Source organism: Pyxicephalus adspersus, chromosome 8 (assembly GCF_032062135.1).
Source record: "Pyxicephalus adspersus chromosome 8, UCB_Pads_2.0, whole genome shotgun sequence".
NCBI classification, from domain to species: domain Eukaryota; kingdom Metazoa; phylum Chordata; class Amphibia; order Anura; family Pyxicephalidae; genus Pyxicephalus; species Pyxicephalus adspersus.
This window is the reverse complement of record NC_092865.1, coordinates 42228388-42246080: the sequence shown is the minus strand read 5'-3', so window position 1 is coordinate 42246080 and position 17693 is coordinate 42228388. Positions and strand designations below refer to the sequence as shown.

At 36.6% G+C, this 17693-nt stretch overlaps 1 protein-coding gene across 1 annotated transcript in view; it reads left to right on the top strand.

The window, feature by feature from the left end:
- The first annotated feature begins 4652 nt into the window (after nucleotides 1-4652).
- The window catches only part of PMM1 (phosphomannomutase 1), a 15994-nt gene continuing 2953 nt past the window's right edge, over nucleotides 4653-17693 (top strand). Inside the window, exons 1-7 of the mRNA XM_072420208.1 lie at nucleotides 4653-4777; nucleotides 9320-9437; nucleotides 10580-10656; nucleotides 12793-12884; nucleotides 13976-14075; nucleotides 15723-15798; nucleotides 16522-16637. Coding sequence (XP_072276309.1) covers nucleotides 4697-4777; nucleotides 9320-9437; nucleotides 10580-10656; nucleotides 12793-12884; nucleotides 13976-14075; nucleotides 15723-15798; nucleotides 16522-16637 — 660 coding nt within the window. The 5' untranslated portion in view covers nucleotides 4653-4696. The remainder of the gene's footprint in view (nucleotides 4778-9319; nucleotides 9438-10579; nucleotides 10657-12792; nucleotides 12885-13975; nucleotides 14076-15722; nucleotides 15799-16521; nucleotides 16638-17693) is intronic.

Here is a 17693-nt window from a genome sequence, read left to right as displayed (position 1 = left end):
TCTCTGTATTACAGGTGTCCCTTGTAACATCCGTCTCTCTGTATTACAGGTGTCCCTTGTATCATCCGTCTCCCTGTATTACAGATGTCTCTAAACCTATGTGTCTCTGTGGAATACCCATTTTTAGAATTGTACCTCCTTCACCCAACTATTTTATGTTAAGTGCATCTCTAGTAACATATTTTGTCCCTCAAAATTTTGTCCCTGTAAAAACTACATGATATTTAGGAAGATTGGCAGATTACCTAAACTCTATTATTGCACTGTAAGATAAAAGTTCTTCAACAGATTTCAAATAATTGCTAAATTGTTCAGGATTGGCCAGCCCAAAGAATTCTGAGCTGACTGTTGAAGCTAAATGTCTAATTAAGAAAGAGCAAATCTTATTGTGGGATCTGTAAATGACATTGGCAGCAGTTGGTGTTGAAGTACATACCATTTATAAAGAGATAAAACAACCTTAAGTGCCATGAAAAAGTTAAATAAAAAAAAAAAAAAAAAAAGAACAAGGCTACAATTCAGCATTGAACATATAGGCAAACACCTTTTAGAACAATGTACTGTGACCTTATTAAACAAAGTTAAGAGTTTGTTGTCTAGAATAACAATATACATATTTGGAAGTTTGAATTTCAGGAGAAGAACTCCATACAAGTTCTTGTGTGGTAAAAGAAATGTTATGATTTGGGGCTACTTTGGTCTGAGCAGTTAGCAGTTATTCGGTCAAGTTCTCAGCTATATTTTGGTGTGCTTGATGAAAAGTTAAACCAGAAATGGTATAATGCAAATTGGTATCTAAGCTTTTTTGAAAAGGCTTGTCCTAAATCATAAAGACAGTTAAGTTTGTAGAAACATAACAGTTACCCTTTCTGCATCCCCCTCCATACGAGATGACAGCAGTTATTGCCCAGTTGGTTATTTAGTAATCTTTCACAATGGATCCCTAAAAGACATCAAGGGACCACTGTACACACATTAGATTTTCACCTAAAACAACGACAACCATTCATTCATTGGGCAATTTCTAGTATGCGTATGTAGTTTTAACCTCCTTGTGTTACAATGAGGTCAGTCAACCAGACAAGATCTATCAGGTTTAAATAGGTTAGAATTGTCAATGGTGGCTAAACAGAGTATCATCCCCATGAATGGTAAAACATATTTGGTATGTGCATATTTAGCTATTTGCCTAAAGTTCAGTCCCATAATAAGCATACAGATGTATTTCCAACAACAAGCTAAATTTAGCAGTTTGAATGTCTTGACAAGTTCCATGCTTTTTGTCACCTAGAAGGGGGTACAGCTATGCTGTATGGAATGCATTCTTAAAAGTAAAAGATGTTTTGTACTCTTCCTGTTCCTATTTCCCTGATGCCCCATGTTGTGGATACCTTAATAAAATTCTTCAACCAGATCTAGCAACCAGTCTGTTGCTAATTTTGTGACAGTACCATATATGTCAACATGCCGGTCATATACAGCTACTGTGAGGCCCTGTTACAGCAACAGTACTAACCAGACACCAGTCCCCCAATCTAACGCCGCAGTCTTCACCTATAGCAAGCCCCAGCACAGCCTCGGGAGACTGGTTGTGATTCCCTGCACATAATTGCTCCTGGGACTTAGTGTGCAAGGGACGGTGCCTGGGGAAGGGCTGGCAGAGGATCAGGAGCCCACAGATAAAGCAGTGATAAGATTCCAGAGACAAGTCCAGAATACAGAGCAAGAGGTCATACACAGGTAATCCGTCCACCAGACAAGGTACACAAGGGCAAGTCAAAAGCAGAGTTGGGGTCATAGGCAAAAGGTCAGTCCAGGCAGCAAAAAAATTCAAAGAATCAGAAACAGGCCAGGTCAGCAACAGTAAATCACATGAATACATGAACCAGTAGCAAGTCAGCATAGTTTAACCCTACAACAGGCACTGCTGGCTGGGAGCAGAGAGGCTATAAAGTCCTAGCAGCCAATGGCATAACTAATCTGCCTCTAAAATCCCCTTCAGCTGTGCACAGCCTCAGAATGTGTGCTGGGGATGCCGATAAAATACATCAGGCTGCATGGCTTAAGGGAAGCAGGGGCTGCTGCTATTTATTTATTTTCCTTGCTGCTGCAATTGACATTGCTGGAAAAAATAGGAGGAATGGGATACCGCGGTGGTGCACAGCAAAGCGTTTCCCAACAGCTACTGGGAATCTATCTGTATCATTCCCAATGATGTGTCACACTTACCTCCTCCTGGTATTGGCAACTCTCTCCTACGCATGCCTCTTATTCGCCTTAAAACACAGCAACGAGTCTCCACTCGTGACACTAATGCTCAGCCCTTCGCTCTGCTGAGCATTTCATATATACCTGTTGATAAAATTAGTCCTTTCCCAAGTCTAGCTCCTGTTTAGACCCCTTGTCGCCCTGTCTGTTGCCTTGTGCTGTTCTAGTGTTTCCCTATGTCTGCGGTGACCCCCTTGTCACTCATGTCTTCTATGATCCCTGTGCCACCTTTTGCTTCCTGTGTTCCCATGTTTTTTTTCAGGAATGTTTCTGTCACTGGAGTCTATTCTCTGGATTACAGGTACTTGACCCATTGGCTTTGTTCCTGACTTCGCTTGTCTGCTGCCTGCCTTGACCTCTGCCTTTCTTGACTATCTTCTGTTTGCTGATTCAGTACTGCACATTGTCCTGCCCATCCTGGTGTGCCAAAGAACAGCAACCTAACAGCCTGCAATGCAACATCCTCACCACTAGAGGCTCTGGGGAAAAACCAAGCTGTTGCTTAGACTCTGTGCCTTGGCCCTTCTTAGGGCTCACACTATCATTGAGCTGCCTATAGCGCACCCTACTGGTTCCTCCTCTCCAAGCGTGATACGGGTATCCCAGTGTTCGAGTGATGTGTTAGTAAACACATGCCATTTTCTAAAAACTAGCCTGTCCCAGCCATGTGAACTGGTAATATGTGGCAGAAGCTGTATATCAATTTATTTTAAAAACATAAAATGTTCATGTGTAAAATACATTTTTTTAACATTTTGTCAGTCTGTTTGTTTATAATGATGATCTAAGCAGGCCAGGTATACAACAATGTTCTAAAATAAATGTAATCTTAATTAGAAAAAAAAATATTTAGGTAAATTAGTCATATACACAAGTTAACCATTGCCAATGAATTTTGCTAACTTTGTCCTGGGCATCTGTGCATTGATGATTTATGATCACAAAAGGGTTATATGATTCTTTTAATCTGGTCATGAGGAAAAATATTGACCTAGATATGCTATTCTCCCTTAAGGCTTGTTTTGTCCTATAAACAAAGTTAATAAGCCTTTGATGGAGTTCACACAGGAGAGGGTGTTTTAGGTACACAGTGAGAGCAACTAAACCTTTTCCCTCTAGCACAAAGAAGATTTAAATTAAAATACTGCCGACCATTTTAGAGTTGGTTTCTATCTATGTACATCCAGTAGCAAGTTTTTAGTAAATTTAAAGGGATTTGTTAAAGCTTTAGTGATCTAAAGGGCTTACACATACAGCAATTTACTTTCAACTCCCCGATCTGTTGCTGCACTCCTAAGGAAATGGTTATTTGCATTTTTTATGTTTTAATTATAATAAAACAAAAATAATATTCTAATAAATTATTTTATTCTAAATGACAATTTTCACTCAGGGCTGATATTGGACGAGAATCTGGTGTATGTACAGCGCTCGCCATCCTGGCGGATCCACTGACGACAGACGAGGAATGATCATAATGCAAGTGAAGGGGAGAGAGCGCATGGGGGTGCCGCTCTGTCGTTCTCCCCCCTCCCCTCTTCATGGAGCAGAACGGTGCTGTATGTACAGAGCTTGTTCATAAATCGTGCAGTCTTTTGTTGTTGGAAAGGATTGTGAAATATCTTTTCCAATGACAATTATTAATATTATTAATAAACAGGATTTAAAAAGCGCCAACCTATTGCGCAGCGCTGTACATTAAATAGGGGTTGCAAGTGTCAGACAGATACAGACAGTGACACTGGAAGAAAGGACCTTGCCCGAAAAGCTTACAATCTAGGAGGTGGGGAAGTAACAAACAATAGGACACAATGAAGACAATTATTGCACATAATTCTATGCCTAACTCATAATATTTATATTAGTAAATTTTATTGTCTATATGTGATATTATTTATAAATATTTCATTACTTATAACTTATGCACCTATAAACACTGTATACAAATATTTATTGCTCCAAGATTAAAAAATGTAAGACAACTATTAAAGAAGGAAAATATGGATTTCTCACACTTTCATATACTCAGCAGGTATGCCTACAAGTAAAATCTGGAACATGTTCTTTCTTACAGTAGTGTTTAGTATGAGAATATTGTGTACACTGTTATCTGGCCTGTATATCACTATGACATCCAGCTGGGACAGTCTGTTCCTCTGCTTAGCTGACGTTCCATCAGATACAGTAAGGGTAAGGTCACAGCTTGCTCCACCATGTGACCTTTAACCTACTTGGCTTCAGTGTGCCTGTAACACGCTGGAGATACATGGTACGTGACCAGCTTGTTGTTTATCAGCACCAGCTGACTATGAATCTGCATTCTCATTGGCCAGTGAGGTCAGCACCCCTCCCTCCTCTATAAACCAGCCCCCTACACTCCCTTCTTCCATTCATTGCACACACACTGGCCTCTGCAGATGGAGAAGCCATGGCAGAGACACACTTCCCAAAGCATAGGAACACATTGTGCCTGTTTGATGTGGACGGGACTTTAACCCCAGCAAGAAAGGTATATGGAGACTGCTTAATATTTTATTCTTTCATTATCACATATGTATTTACTGTAAATATTTACATTAAGGGTCAAAACATTATTCCTAAAACTTACATGCAAACTGAACCAAGCTATAACCCCTTGTATAGTCTGTAGAAGCATCAGAGCATTGCAGCATGTGGGAAGCTGAACATTCATCTAAAGTCATAATGTTTATTTGCTATCGCATTGCAAGAATACAAAGCACATTTAGACCAACATTTTAAAATGTACCTAAAGCCAAACATTTGTCTTCTTCACCTATGGAGAGATTTTCTTTTGTTTACAGTTATGTTAGAACAGGAGTTGAAGGGAATTTCCACAACATAGGTGAACTAAACATCCTGAGAGGTTTTATTTTTTTTAAAACTATGAGATAGTGTTAGGTATATAGATAATAAATATGTGCGACCTCTAAATTCTATGCAACAGCAACTACGGTACGGTTTTATGTTGGTGACGGTTAAATACATCTTGAATTATTTATAAGCATCTTGAATTATTTCTCTCAGTTTGATATAAGTTGTAATACACGGTGGCTCAGAGGTAGCACTCTTGTCTTTGTAGCACTAGGTCCCAGGTTGGAATCTCGGCCAGGACACTATCTGCATAGAGTTTGCAGGTTCCCCCCATGTTTGTAGGTTCTCCCCGTGTCTGTGTGGGTTTCCTCTGGGTACTCCCGTTTCCTCCCACATTCCAAAAACATGAAGATAAGTGAATTGGCTTTCCCAAAATTGACCTTAGACTGTATTAAAGACATGTGACTATAGTGGGGACATTAGATTGTGAGCTCCTATGAGGGACAGCTAGAGACATGACTATGGACTTTGTACAGCGCTGCGTAATATGTTGGTGCTATATAAATACTGTGTAATAATAATACCTAATTGTTATTATTAAACAGGATTTATTGCCTACACTGCACATGCCTACGCCACAGGTGAGTTTTTGTGAACTTTTTGCAGCAAGAGGTTGTTTTAACCCTTTTGGTGTCATAACACGTTAAACACACAACAAAAGTGGTAAAGTAGATGTAAACATCCTCTCTGTCTCTTAGTTTTATGAAGCACTTTGTATCATTATCAATTCCTTTATGCTTATTTCATTCTTTCTTGCATCGCGGTGCTGCTGATTTTCTCCAGCAGCTTTTAGCCACATGTGTACATGCGCTCACTCCATCCACATTTGCACACCATTGATTCGGACTGTTGTCTTGATAGTGACAACAGTGCTGCATGATTTGTGCAATGTGTATTAGTACAGCATCTTGTACCTAGAATTGCCAGTACACCTTTATGGCAAGATAATATATTTGTTGTGGCCCTGGCTGTCAGGGCTGTATATAGTCTTGATGCATTATTTCTGATTACTGAAATAAGCATGGTGAGGGTCAGCAGGGTTATGAATAGAATAAACAAATCATTTCTGTTCTGGGTCTTGGAGCTCAGAGGCTTTGTAGAGTTTTGGTTTGAAAAAAACCTCCATTCCAATGTGCAAAGTGCATATCTTACAAGTAGTAAGATCTCATTGTTAATCCCAGCTGTTCTTGTCTTTAAATAAGCAAACCGATGGCTGCTCAGGTCTTTCTTCCATGCTCTGTCCGCATTGAAGCCTGCTGTTGGGTGAAAAGGTCAAAGGCCAACAGAACACTAAAAACGTACAAATACTACATATCTTATTTTAAGGCATAATTTGTATTACACATTGTATATATACATATCTAAAGCTAAACACTAACGAGATGTGGGACCAATTATTTCCTAAAAAATTTTTTTTACTAAAATATTATAAAAGTTTTATTACATTATTTTAGATTTAATCTTAATGTATGTATCTTAATATTTTTAAATCTGAAACTTGTAATCATACCATGGAGGATCTTTTAAAAGCACTTTCTGTTACAGTTGTGACAGTTTGTCTTTGTTTTCTGTTTCCTCATTGTCATCCTGGACCATTCATCCTAAGTAGTCATTTAGACTCTGAGACTTGGGAGAGCCCATACTGCAAGCCAGTGCTGAACCTGTAATGTTGCATGAACATCAACAGCAAAGAGACAAGGCAGGTTTTATTATGACATAATAAAAATGTATCAGAGACAATATCCACAAATAGTTCAGTGGCTGGACAACATATAAGCAGCTCGGTTAGGGTGTATAGCAGTACCAACATAAGGAGGTGAGGGTTCTACTGGGAAGGGTACCATGGGGGGAGGAGGGCTTAACTTCCCAGATGTTGTATTGTACAACTTGGCTGCAATTCTAGATATATACGAGGCTGGATACATGGCACTGCTTGTTAACATTGAGTCGTCCTTTGATCAGTAATTCGTTCTGGTTATTCACCTCTCCTACCTCCTTCATATGCATAAATAGATGTTACCCTCAATGCTTTCATGCTGGTCTGTCTGGCTTAAATTAGGAACCAGATTTTCACTCAGTAGCAACTCTTCCTTGTTTCTCCCGTTATGGCATAACTTGGACATTTCCTGGATTTTCCATGGGGGCAGAAGATGCAGGGAATTTGTTCCATCAGATTATGTCTTAACTGTTTGATCCATAAAATAATCTCCAACTCTCGCAGTTTCTACTCTATACTCGTTTTTGAGAAATCAACATGATAGATCGGTTACTATCTATACCCATTCCTGCTAGGAAAGCAAATGTCAAATGTATATCTCACCTACAAGAATAACCTACAATATAGGATCCCACAGTCTGGCTTTAGCAGGTGAACCAGACACTTTCTAGATAGGATACCATCTGGCACATTGTTAGATGTATAAGGAAATGTGCATTGGATTTTATATATTTATATGAATTTATATCACATATTGTGGAGTTGCTATAAGGTTAGAGAGAACAGTGATTTAGCATGCCTTACGTTATTTCGGGAACTATTTGCCACTCTCCCAGCTGGTCTATTTTTGGAAATGTGACCCTGCATTGGACACAAATACCTAAATGATAAACTAGTCTTATAGCAATATTGTTCATAATTGTTCTATTGTTCATTATTGGATAAGCCCTAATTTTCCAACTCTTGTCCTTTCTCATCTAAACACTGTTTATGGAGCAGGGTGCTATAATACTGAGAGTAGAGTAGAGTGCCAATGTCTAGGTAGTGCTACACTGAGTGTAATCTGCAGGAATGAGCTATCTATTTGGCTGATTATTACTGAACATTGTAGGACACTGCTAGGTGATGTAGAGGCAGGAGAAGTTCACACCACAACCTGCAACCCTGAAACACAGTGGGTGCCTCTTCTGTCCCTGCATATGGCTTTGTGATTTTAATACCAGAATATAATATATTGTGCATTTTTATATGCAGCTATAGGAATGTAAAGTTTGCAAGTTAAGTACATGCACTATCTCATCAGTAACCATCCAAAATCAGCCGGGTGTTTACTGAAAAGTGCTGGGTGGTGCGCCCGGCTAAAAGGGCTGGGGAGAACACTGCATGCATTTACAGTGACTCCTCTCCGATTACCCATAATACCTGCATACAAGCAAATCAACATAGACTAAACATAAAACATAAACATAGACTAAAACAAACAAATGGTTTAGTTTTAATACTTTTTCTCTTAACCCTCCAGGCAATACAAAGATTTATGAGCTTGATATGATAAATGTCTCTTTTAGTGCTGTAAGTATAGCTATTGTTACCATGTTATATTCATAACTAAGTACAGTTCCCCTATGGTTGTGAGCTGTGTTTTTGATAAATGCGTTGGTCTTCACATTGCCATGGATTGTGTTCAACAGGCCACTTATATAATGACCTGCCCAGTTCTCTATATTGCAAAGATGCATCATGCATGAGGTGCCAAAACAAATATATGTCTCAGCGCGCCAACCCTTGACTTGTGTGTTTCCATGTGTTGTGTCAACATGTGTGTTGTAAAACGTTAACACAATGCACCAGTGGGAATAGACTCTTAATGTAACTGGCTGCTAGATTTGGTATGATTTATCCTGCTTTAGGCATTATGGCATGGCAGACAACATATTCCTCTGTACAGAAAATGTTTCTGAGTGTCTGGGGATGTTATGAATAATGAATTCAATGTTTGACTATCTGCACAGATATCAGAAATAATAAATCTTGATTTGCAGTACTAAGCAGAATATCCAATGTTGTATGATGAAATGAAGCTGGCTCACACAATTGTCTGCAATGAATTCCAATCAGCTGCAGCTGTTATAGACTATGTAATGTAAAGGGGTCACAGAAATATGTGAGCTTTTTGTTTCCTATTTATTAAATTGTTTTGTTTATGACTTTAGACTAGTTTACGTAGCTCTAAACCTAATCATTATCATCACCTTTAATATTTGGCACTTTACCTTTTTAAAATGTTAAGGTTTTATTTAAATAATACCTGGTAATCCTGCCATAAATACATAATCCATAAATGCCATAAGCCGGTCCTTATTTAGGCACTTTATGTTATAAGCTGATCACCCTATTACTCTGCCTCCAATTGCTTTTTTACACTTTTCATTCTTTCCAGAGAAAGTGGATCCCGAGGTGGACATATTTTTACAGCAGCTCCGGCAAAGGGTAAAAATTGGAGTTGTGGGAGGCTCAGATTATTCAAAGATTGCAGAGCAGCTTGGGGAAGGTGATCAAGGTAATCAGGCATTATTCTTTGAAAGATGACTATAAAAGCTACCTTTATTGATAAGAGTTTTGATAAGTGTAATATGTTTTTATTTTATTGCTGTTTATCTGCTTCTTGTCAGAAATACCCAATCATCCCAATTTATAACCATACATTGGCTAACGGGTGTAAATGTAGGGCTTGTCATACATTGGCTGATTTTTCAGAAGCTTAAAGGAGAGTCAATGAAAATTCACTTAAACTGGCAATCTTAAGAACAATATTCTAATACTTTAGCAATTTTCAGGGTACATACAACCCTGTGTGATGTGTGAGACAAATGTTTAGGACAAGGAGTCGCCAACAAATAGTAAAATAACATTACATTATGGTAAAGCATTTAACATTGCAATTTAAAGCATTTCTTCAATACGTTTACAGATTTGAAGGGGGACAGAGTAAGAGGGTGGGAGGGAGAGAAAACAACTCACAAGTCCAAGCTTTATTGAAGTTCTAACTGTCTACCCAAATTGTGTATTTTAGCTGGAGGTGGAGTCTGTTGGGCTTGCAAATCTTTCCATGTAACATAAAATTAATGAGTAACCATTTTAATGTTCTTTTCCTGGTGTTTGAGGATAATGGCAGGAAGCTGCTAAGAGTCCCTTCTAGCACTTTAAGTACAAATATGTATATTTATTATAAGAAACAAACTAAAATAACAAGCTTGTAACAATGCTAATGTAAATATTTACTGTAAAGAAAAATATAATAATATTGTGAAATATGTGTTTACTGAAAATACATATTTTCGTTGTAAAGCATGCAGTCATGTTTAGTATTTAAACAGATATTCACTTTCCTAGTCCTTGGCCAGCATTTCTGGGTTGGTGGATGGAACTTGCATGCATGTGGCTCATTCGACCTTTAGAGCCAATATTTATACATAATATATATATATATATATATATATATATATATATATATATATATATATATATATATATATATATATATATATATATATAATTTACTTTTTTTTTGTGTTTTTTTTTGTGGAACTATTTAGCCATGTCATAATTTGTAAACAGTTTAAACATACTAAAAAACCTATTCATGACTTATTGTGTTTGTTTTATGATGTTATGGATCTTTCCTGTGATTCCTTTACTTAGTGGTTCACAAATTTGATTACGTGTTTGCTGAGAATGGCACTGTTCAGTACAAGGATGGTCAGTTGCTTTCAAAACAAGTAAGACAAAATTCTGTTTATTTGTATATTCTAAAAACTTTACACATTTTATACAACTTACACACTTTATACATTTTTGTATTAAACTTATAATGTACTGTTTAGTTTTTATTGATATACATTATAGTGTTTACTACCTGTCACTGTATTTTTCTATGTAAGTGGTTCTTATTCAGTTAAAAGAAAACTTTTTGTTAAAAAAGGTCCCAACCAAAATCATTAAAATGGCAGTTATGTGACTAGGATACTAATCTGCTGGCTTTAGTACTTTAAGTTGCTGACCTATGATAATTAAGCATTTCTGTCTTAATTTATTTATATATTTAACTTATTTCTACATATTTGTTCAGGATCACGGGTTCTAAAACTGTTGAAAGCATTTTTTAGCAATAAAACAAAGCAACAAAAGGCTTTATAATGGTACAAAAATATTTTCTAACGACCAGTTTCCCTTAATCTTTTAAATAATACGTTTTCTTTCCTTGAAAGGTGCAAATTACAATGCTCAGGACGCAACATTTACATCTTATTAAAGAGACACAACGGACCTGTGGCTTAACACCTTTCTACCATTCCTCTCCTTTTTATAGTTTATGTTCAAATTAGTAGTGACTTTCTCATCCTGATTTGAAAATGTGATTTTTAAGGGTAAGGGGGCCAATGCATCATTTCCAGAAAATTTTAAAATGCATTATTTACAAGAATTTGCCTTTCCAAATAAGCTCCATGGCAGCATACACCTAGTGTTTCGTAACCAGCTTGCTTTAAAAATATATATATATATATATATATGCTGCTTTGGAGTTGATAAGGAAAGGAAAATTACGGTAAGTGATATATTTCGGTTTTCCTCCCTGCTCCATGTCAGCATTGGATGGGAAATAACTAGCACACCCAGGGAGGGAAGTTCAACAATACTTAAAGCTCACAAGGAAACTAGTAGACAGATCTTTTAACCAAAATTAACAGCAGTTAAGGCTGCCAGTAATGACACAATGGGCCTGATTTAATAAAGCTCTCCAAGGCTGGTGAGGACACACTTTCATGAACCTGGGTAATCCTGGAATAGATTTCTTAAAAGTAATTTGCTAGACTAGACCAAAACAAATACCAGTTTGCTGGATCACCCAGCTTCACTGATAAAAGTGTATCCTGACTAGCCTTGGAAAGCTTTAATAAATCAGACCCAATGTGTGAGCCGACTTGGTTGCTGACTTATCGTAGGTGTCCAATTACACTTTAAAAGCTGCTGCGTGGGAGGACGACATTTTATGAATGAACTGTGATCCCTAAAAGGATTTCCAACTATTTGCCTGATTAACTATGCAGATGGTTCAGTCAATCTAGAAGGCACTGGGGCCTTCTTATTCTTTGGTAGCCCCAAGAGAAAAAATTAGATATTGTGAATCACATATACAGTAGGTATCCCTATAGATTACTGCTAAAGTAAGTTTGCTGGTCTGCTGACCATCTTCAGCAAGAATGTGGGAGCACAGTCTCCCAATTACCGTAGATGAAAGGTTGATGTAACCTTTGGGCTGAGGCCAAGCATGGGCAACATAACTTTGCTGTCTGGAAAACCAGATGGTAGAAGGCACCATACAATCTCTGAAACTCTTCTGGCTGCAATGATAGACACAAAAGGGCTGCCTTCAGCCACAGCAGGCCCAGTGAGATCTTGACCCTGGTCTCAATTTGTCTGATACAAGCAAAATCAAGCACAAGGTAGGTCCTCATCCAGTGATCTAGCTTCCTGTGGGATAATTCTCTGCAATTGCCTAAAGGAATTAAATGAATTAAAGTGTTAGGTGACAAACTGTAAGTGGCGAATGAGGGGAAACTGAACCCTGACCTTTCAGTGTGTTGAACCCAAGTCCTAAAGAAGTTCCAGATAAAGTTGCATTTGTGGGAACCCCTTGTATGTGGACATGGAGCAGTCAGGAAATCATGTTTTTGTCCTTTACATTCATGAAGTATCAGTGCAAAGTTGTTTAGGGATGAAAAAAGATTATTTTATAAACTAGCCAAGAATAATGCAGTATTTTCTGCTTTGTTGTAGTATGTGTGTGTGTATGTGTATAGATATAGATAAATATAGATATTTTGAAAATTTTGATCACAATGTGCTTTTTCAAGGCCATACAAAATCACCTGGGGGAAGAACTACTTCAAGATCTGATTAATTTCTGCCTCAGTTACATTGCAATGCTCAAACTTCCCAAGAAACGGTAAGTGATAACTTGCTGTCAATTTAGTATACAATCTAAACAGAAGTTCTCTTGCTAATGATCTACCCTATAGCATACTATGTGCAGGTAAATCTGGTAGTAATACTAGAAAAATCTAAACCTAGAATATGGGTTAGAATGACATATTGGTTATTTTTCGGATTGAGTACTTTTTTGACCAATAACTTCTGAACAATTAGTTATGAAGACATTAACTGGTAGCACATCCTAAATATCTAACAAACATATACTTCAACTTTTGTGAACAGGATGTTAAATGTACCAGAAATAGTACAAATCAATGTCAAAAGATTCCTTTATACTTTTTTAGTCCATATAAATATCCATAAAAAAATTGCAACAACAGTAATCACATTTCTAACCTCTAAAAGGTCTGTGTACAGCTACAAAGGTTAACCATCTGAATGTATAGATTCACATAGTGATAGTCCTCAAATGCTGTTTAGATTGAAAAACATACCCACTTGTACACATACACATGTGTTTCGTGTATTCTCCTCAGGAAACACTACAGTTTCAGATTTATAATGGCACAAGGTACAGTATAGTTCCAGGCTCATAAACCGACCCAACAATAATTCATGGAGAGGAGAAAGCATGAGATGACATCTGCAATTGTATTCCCTTCAATCCTTTAATTCAAAACACTTGAATTAACGAGTTGAGCTGTTTATTTAATACTTCATCTTTGGCATATAGGAGTGTTGGATTTTGATGTCATGGACTCTGTATACTTGGTGGGTATGTTACCTAATTTTACATATGGTACCCAGTTCAAGGAAATTAGTTCTATATTGGTGGCTACTTTTATTGTACCCGAGTTCCAGAAATTGATTGTATTTTTGAAACTGGTATAGGCATTATAGAATTAATAATTAAATCAATTGCAATGTATTGGCTTACTGAAAGATATTCAATTTTTTTATGTTGGCCTGTTTTCCTTCAAATTCCTCCAGCCTGTGTCTGAGCCTTAACTTGTGCATTCCCCTAACTGTTAGTTTTTTAGATTTTTTTTTTTTTTTTTGTAATGAGAACTTAATATCTATAAATGTTGCCATGTTTATCCACAGAGGGACATTTATTGAATTTCGCAATGGAATGTTGAACATCTCACCTATTGGCCGTAGCTGCAATCAAGAAGAGAGAATTGAATTTTCTGAGCTAGATAAAGTATGCATTCAACAACAGTGACGAAATAGTTAAACTAATGTTGAATTTGTAATACAATAATGGTAACACCTACAACTATCCGAAAATGACTTGACATTGGCTACAAGAAGAAGTCTCCTCTGATATATCAGTTTTGTTGTTGTTTTCTAATTTTCTATTTTATTTGTATAAATAGTATGCCAAACCCCTAACATTAAAGGATACCAGACTAGCATGCCCAAAGAAACGTTTTCTCTCTTAACGAAAGGGACCCAAATAATTACTTAGCAAACAATAATAGTTTTATGAGGTTAAGAATTCATTTTATTTTCTTTTGAAGCTCATGGGCTTAAAGGAAGTGCAGGAATGTTGGAAGCTTTATATTCAAAGTCGGTTAGTGGGGCAGATTATGCCAAATTACCCAGTATGTGGACCTATTCAAGAGTCCAAATATGATGTGGTTGGGAGATTGGAAATATACATCGGTTTATCTTTTTATGTCTATTTTCAATCGTCAAATCTCCTAAAAATAAACAGTTATTAGGTATGTTTAATTCCAGGGTATAGTATAAAAAACATAACCTGTAGCTTTGCAAAGGCCTAGAGATTTATCTTAAGGGACTTTAAAATGCCCCTTCTGTGCATGCCCAAGATTAGGTCAGCAGAGTCTCCCAGGATGTGTGTATTCCCGATAGCTCTGTGCTCCCATTAAGTCTTTATCACTGCGGTGATCAAAACTGAAAGGGCCGGTGCTGCAGCATATTTACTTTATTTAGAAGGGTTGTGTACCCTTCTATTTATTGGAAAAATATTGAGTTTAGGTACACTTTTAGGGTTTTATTTTTTAGGGTTAAAGATTTTATGTTTTGTTTTGTTTGTTTGTAAGTATATTACTTCCCAAATGCAAACATATTTTTTTTAAAAATATTTTGTTTTATATGCTTTTGTTTTTGTTCTAGGACTTTTTAGTTTTGCTTTTTGTTTTTATGTATATGCTTACAAATATTACAAAAAAATATGTTTAAAGAAGCAACTTTATTTATTTTTCAGGTTATGTTTAAATAAAAAGTAAAAACACCTTTTTTCAGCTGTACATATTATGGGGCATTTTTATAAAACAGTGAATATGATTTCCCTCAAACATTCACTGGTGGAAAAACTTACAATGTCATTTGAAGTACATACACATAAAAGGTTTACACATAAAAGTCAGAATTTCTTCCTTATAAATAATGACTGTATGCTTGTTGTAGTAATGTATTATTAGTTTGTTTTTCTGAATGTACTGTGTATATCACCCAATTATTTACAAATTTTTATTATGCTAAATCATAATTCTTTCTAGAATGAGAGCTCAAATACATACCAATGTAAAATTTAAAAGGGGTTAAAATGTACTTTTAGATATACCTCCTTAGCCAACCCCTTCTCATCAAAAAATGAAATCTTTTCGGAGACCCGATAAGTAACCAGGAGACCTGGAGTAAATTTCTCCATCCATCCAAAATTATCTACTGATATTCTACAGTACAGATATACTTTGAGTACAATACTAATCATGTGCCCTATCAAAGTACTACATAAAAAGGAAATCTCTATAAGAAAAGAACACATTATACGTTTTATGTTTATCTTTTTTTTTTTTTTTTTTAATGTTTCTGCCTACAGAAAGAAAAAATCAGAGAGAAATTTGTTGCAGCTCTACAGAAAGAGTTTGCAGGCAAAGGACTAAGATTTACAAGAGGTGAGTTGATGTTAGCTTTCATTTTACAAAGATAAAACATGGTCACACACAGCTTACATTTCTGATTAATCTGATTAATATCCGCATCATAATTCTGTGCAGTACCCATGGCTTAGTCCACATAAAGACATTGACTACAACTCTAAATGCCATATGCAAAAACTTATTCCCGGCTCCTAATATGCCACCAAGTTGTCAAGAGAAACCTATATTTACAATAAAATAAAATATATTCATGTTTTTATATCATGTATGGCCACTGATCAGTTAGTTTTCCCCACTTTCATAGCAGCAGAGACCAGCCACAAAGTCACAAAGTAACGTGCATGAGATTGCATTGCCCATAAACCCCCTGACCAAAAACCCAAATTAATAAAAACAATCATAAATTATATTTTAATAAAAAAGCAACAACAAATACTGTGGTAAAACTGAGACCACCTCCCCTTTATTGTGTTTAAAATAAATTGAACCTTTTATTGAACCAGAACTTGTAAACATACACCAAACTTTAACTCTTTAAAAAACATAACGCTTAGTCAATAAGACTCAAGCGTAATTTATAGGCAACCAACTGTACATATTTTAAAGCATAACCTTATACTGCCCACCCACAAGTGGGTGACATTACGCCAAAGGATAAACATGGCAAAAAGGGAGGGGCGATAATATTATATAATTACTATATTAAACTCCTTTGCAATAAATTTCATTTGTTTGCAGGTGGTATGATCAGCTTTGATATTTTCCCAGAAGGATGGGATAAACGCTGCTGTTTAGAGGTTCTTGATGAAGAACAGTTTAGCACTATTCACTTCTTTGGAAATGAGACTTCCCCGGTGAGTTTTAGCTTTGCAAGTTACATGAGGAATAAACATATATAAAGAATCATTGTACTTTGTTTTGATGCATTTTTCTGTTCTGTATGAAAGTAATACCCTGTCACTAAACAAAAATTAAAGGTAAAAGGAAAGAAAAATCTGGTGCTTTAAATGTTTACATGCAGCATTTTTTCTTTTTCATGATGAATTTTGTTTCACCTACAATGTGTCTTTAAACTGGCAAATTTACAACTTTAGGAAAATTACTAGCACAGCCCCCTCTAATTATGTTCTATACTGGACATGCTTTTCTGCTATTTACATAAGCTTTACATAGCATTCAAGGCATGCGTTAAAAGGGGATTATTAGAATTTGTATCTTGGGTGAGGGCTGCTGACATCTCACCAGTAAGGAATGCTTAATTCCAATGGAAATGCTAATCCATGCATGGTATAGTGACAGGGTCTTTGGTAATAAATTATTATGAAAAAATATACTTTTATCCCTGTTATAGCGTGAAGGGTATCTTTTATTTAGGAACTGCTTATCTATTATGTGTACAGATTTTGATCCAGTCCTAGATGGAAGATATTTTCCCCCGGGATATAGCTTGATGAAAATATATACATTTATGTAAATATGTATTATGTTCATACCTGATTTGAATACATCTAGCCAAAACAAAAACACCTTTTGCATGGGCTCTTCTAACCACAATGTATGCTGGTATCACACTTACCTCTTCCTCACTATAGAGCAGACATCCCTCTCCTGCGCATGCTTGCAGTTCTGAAGCTGGGCATGCCTCTGTTTGTAAGCTTTATCAATTCCGTCCAATCCGCTGTCCAATCAAAAGATAGCCTCTTGATCAGCCCTGGCTATTTAGCTGGCTCACAGACTGCACTTTGTGTTCATGCCACAAGTCTTCATTAGTGGCTCGAGCGCCCTAGTTCTGTGATCTAGTGCCTGTTCACCTGGTGCTTAATCCAGTGTTTCCTGTGTCCAGCTCCTGTGTTAACCCCTTATTGTCCAGTCTGTTGGTTCCCAGCCAACTTCCCTGTGCTATCCCAGTG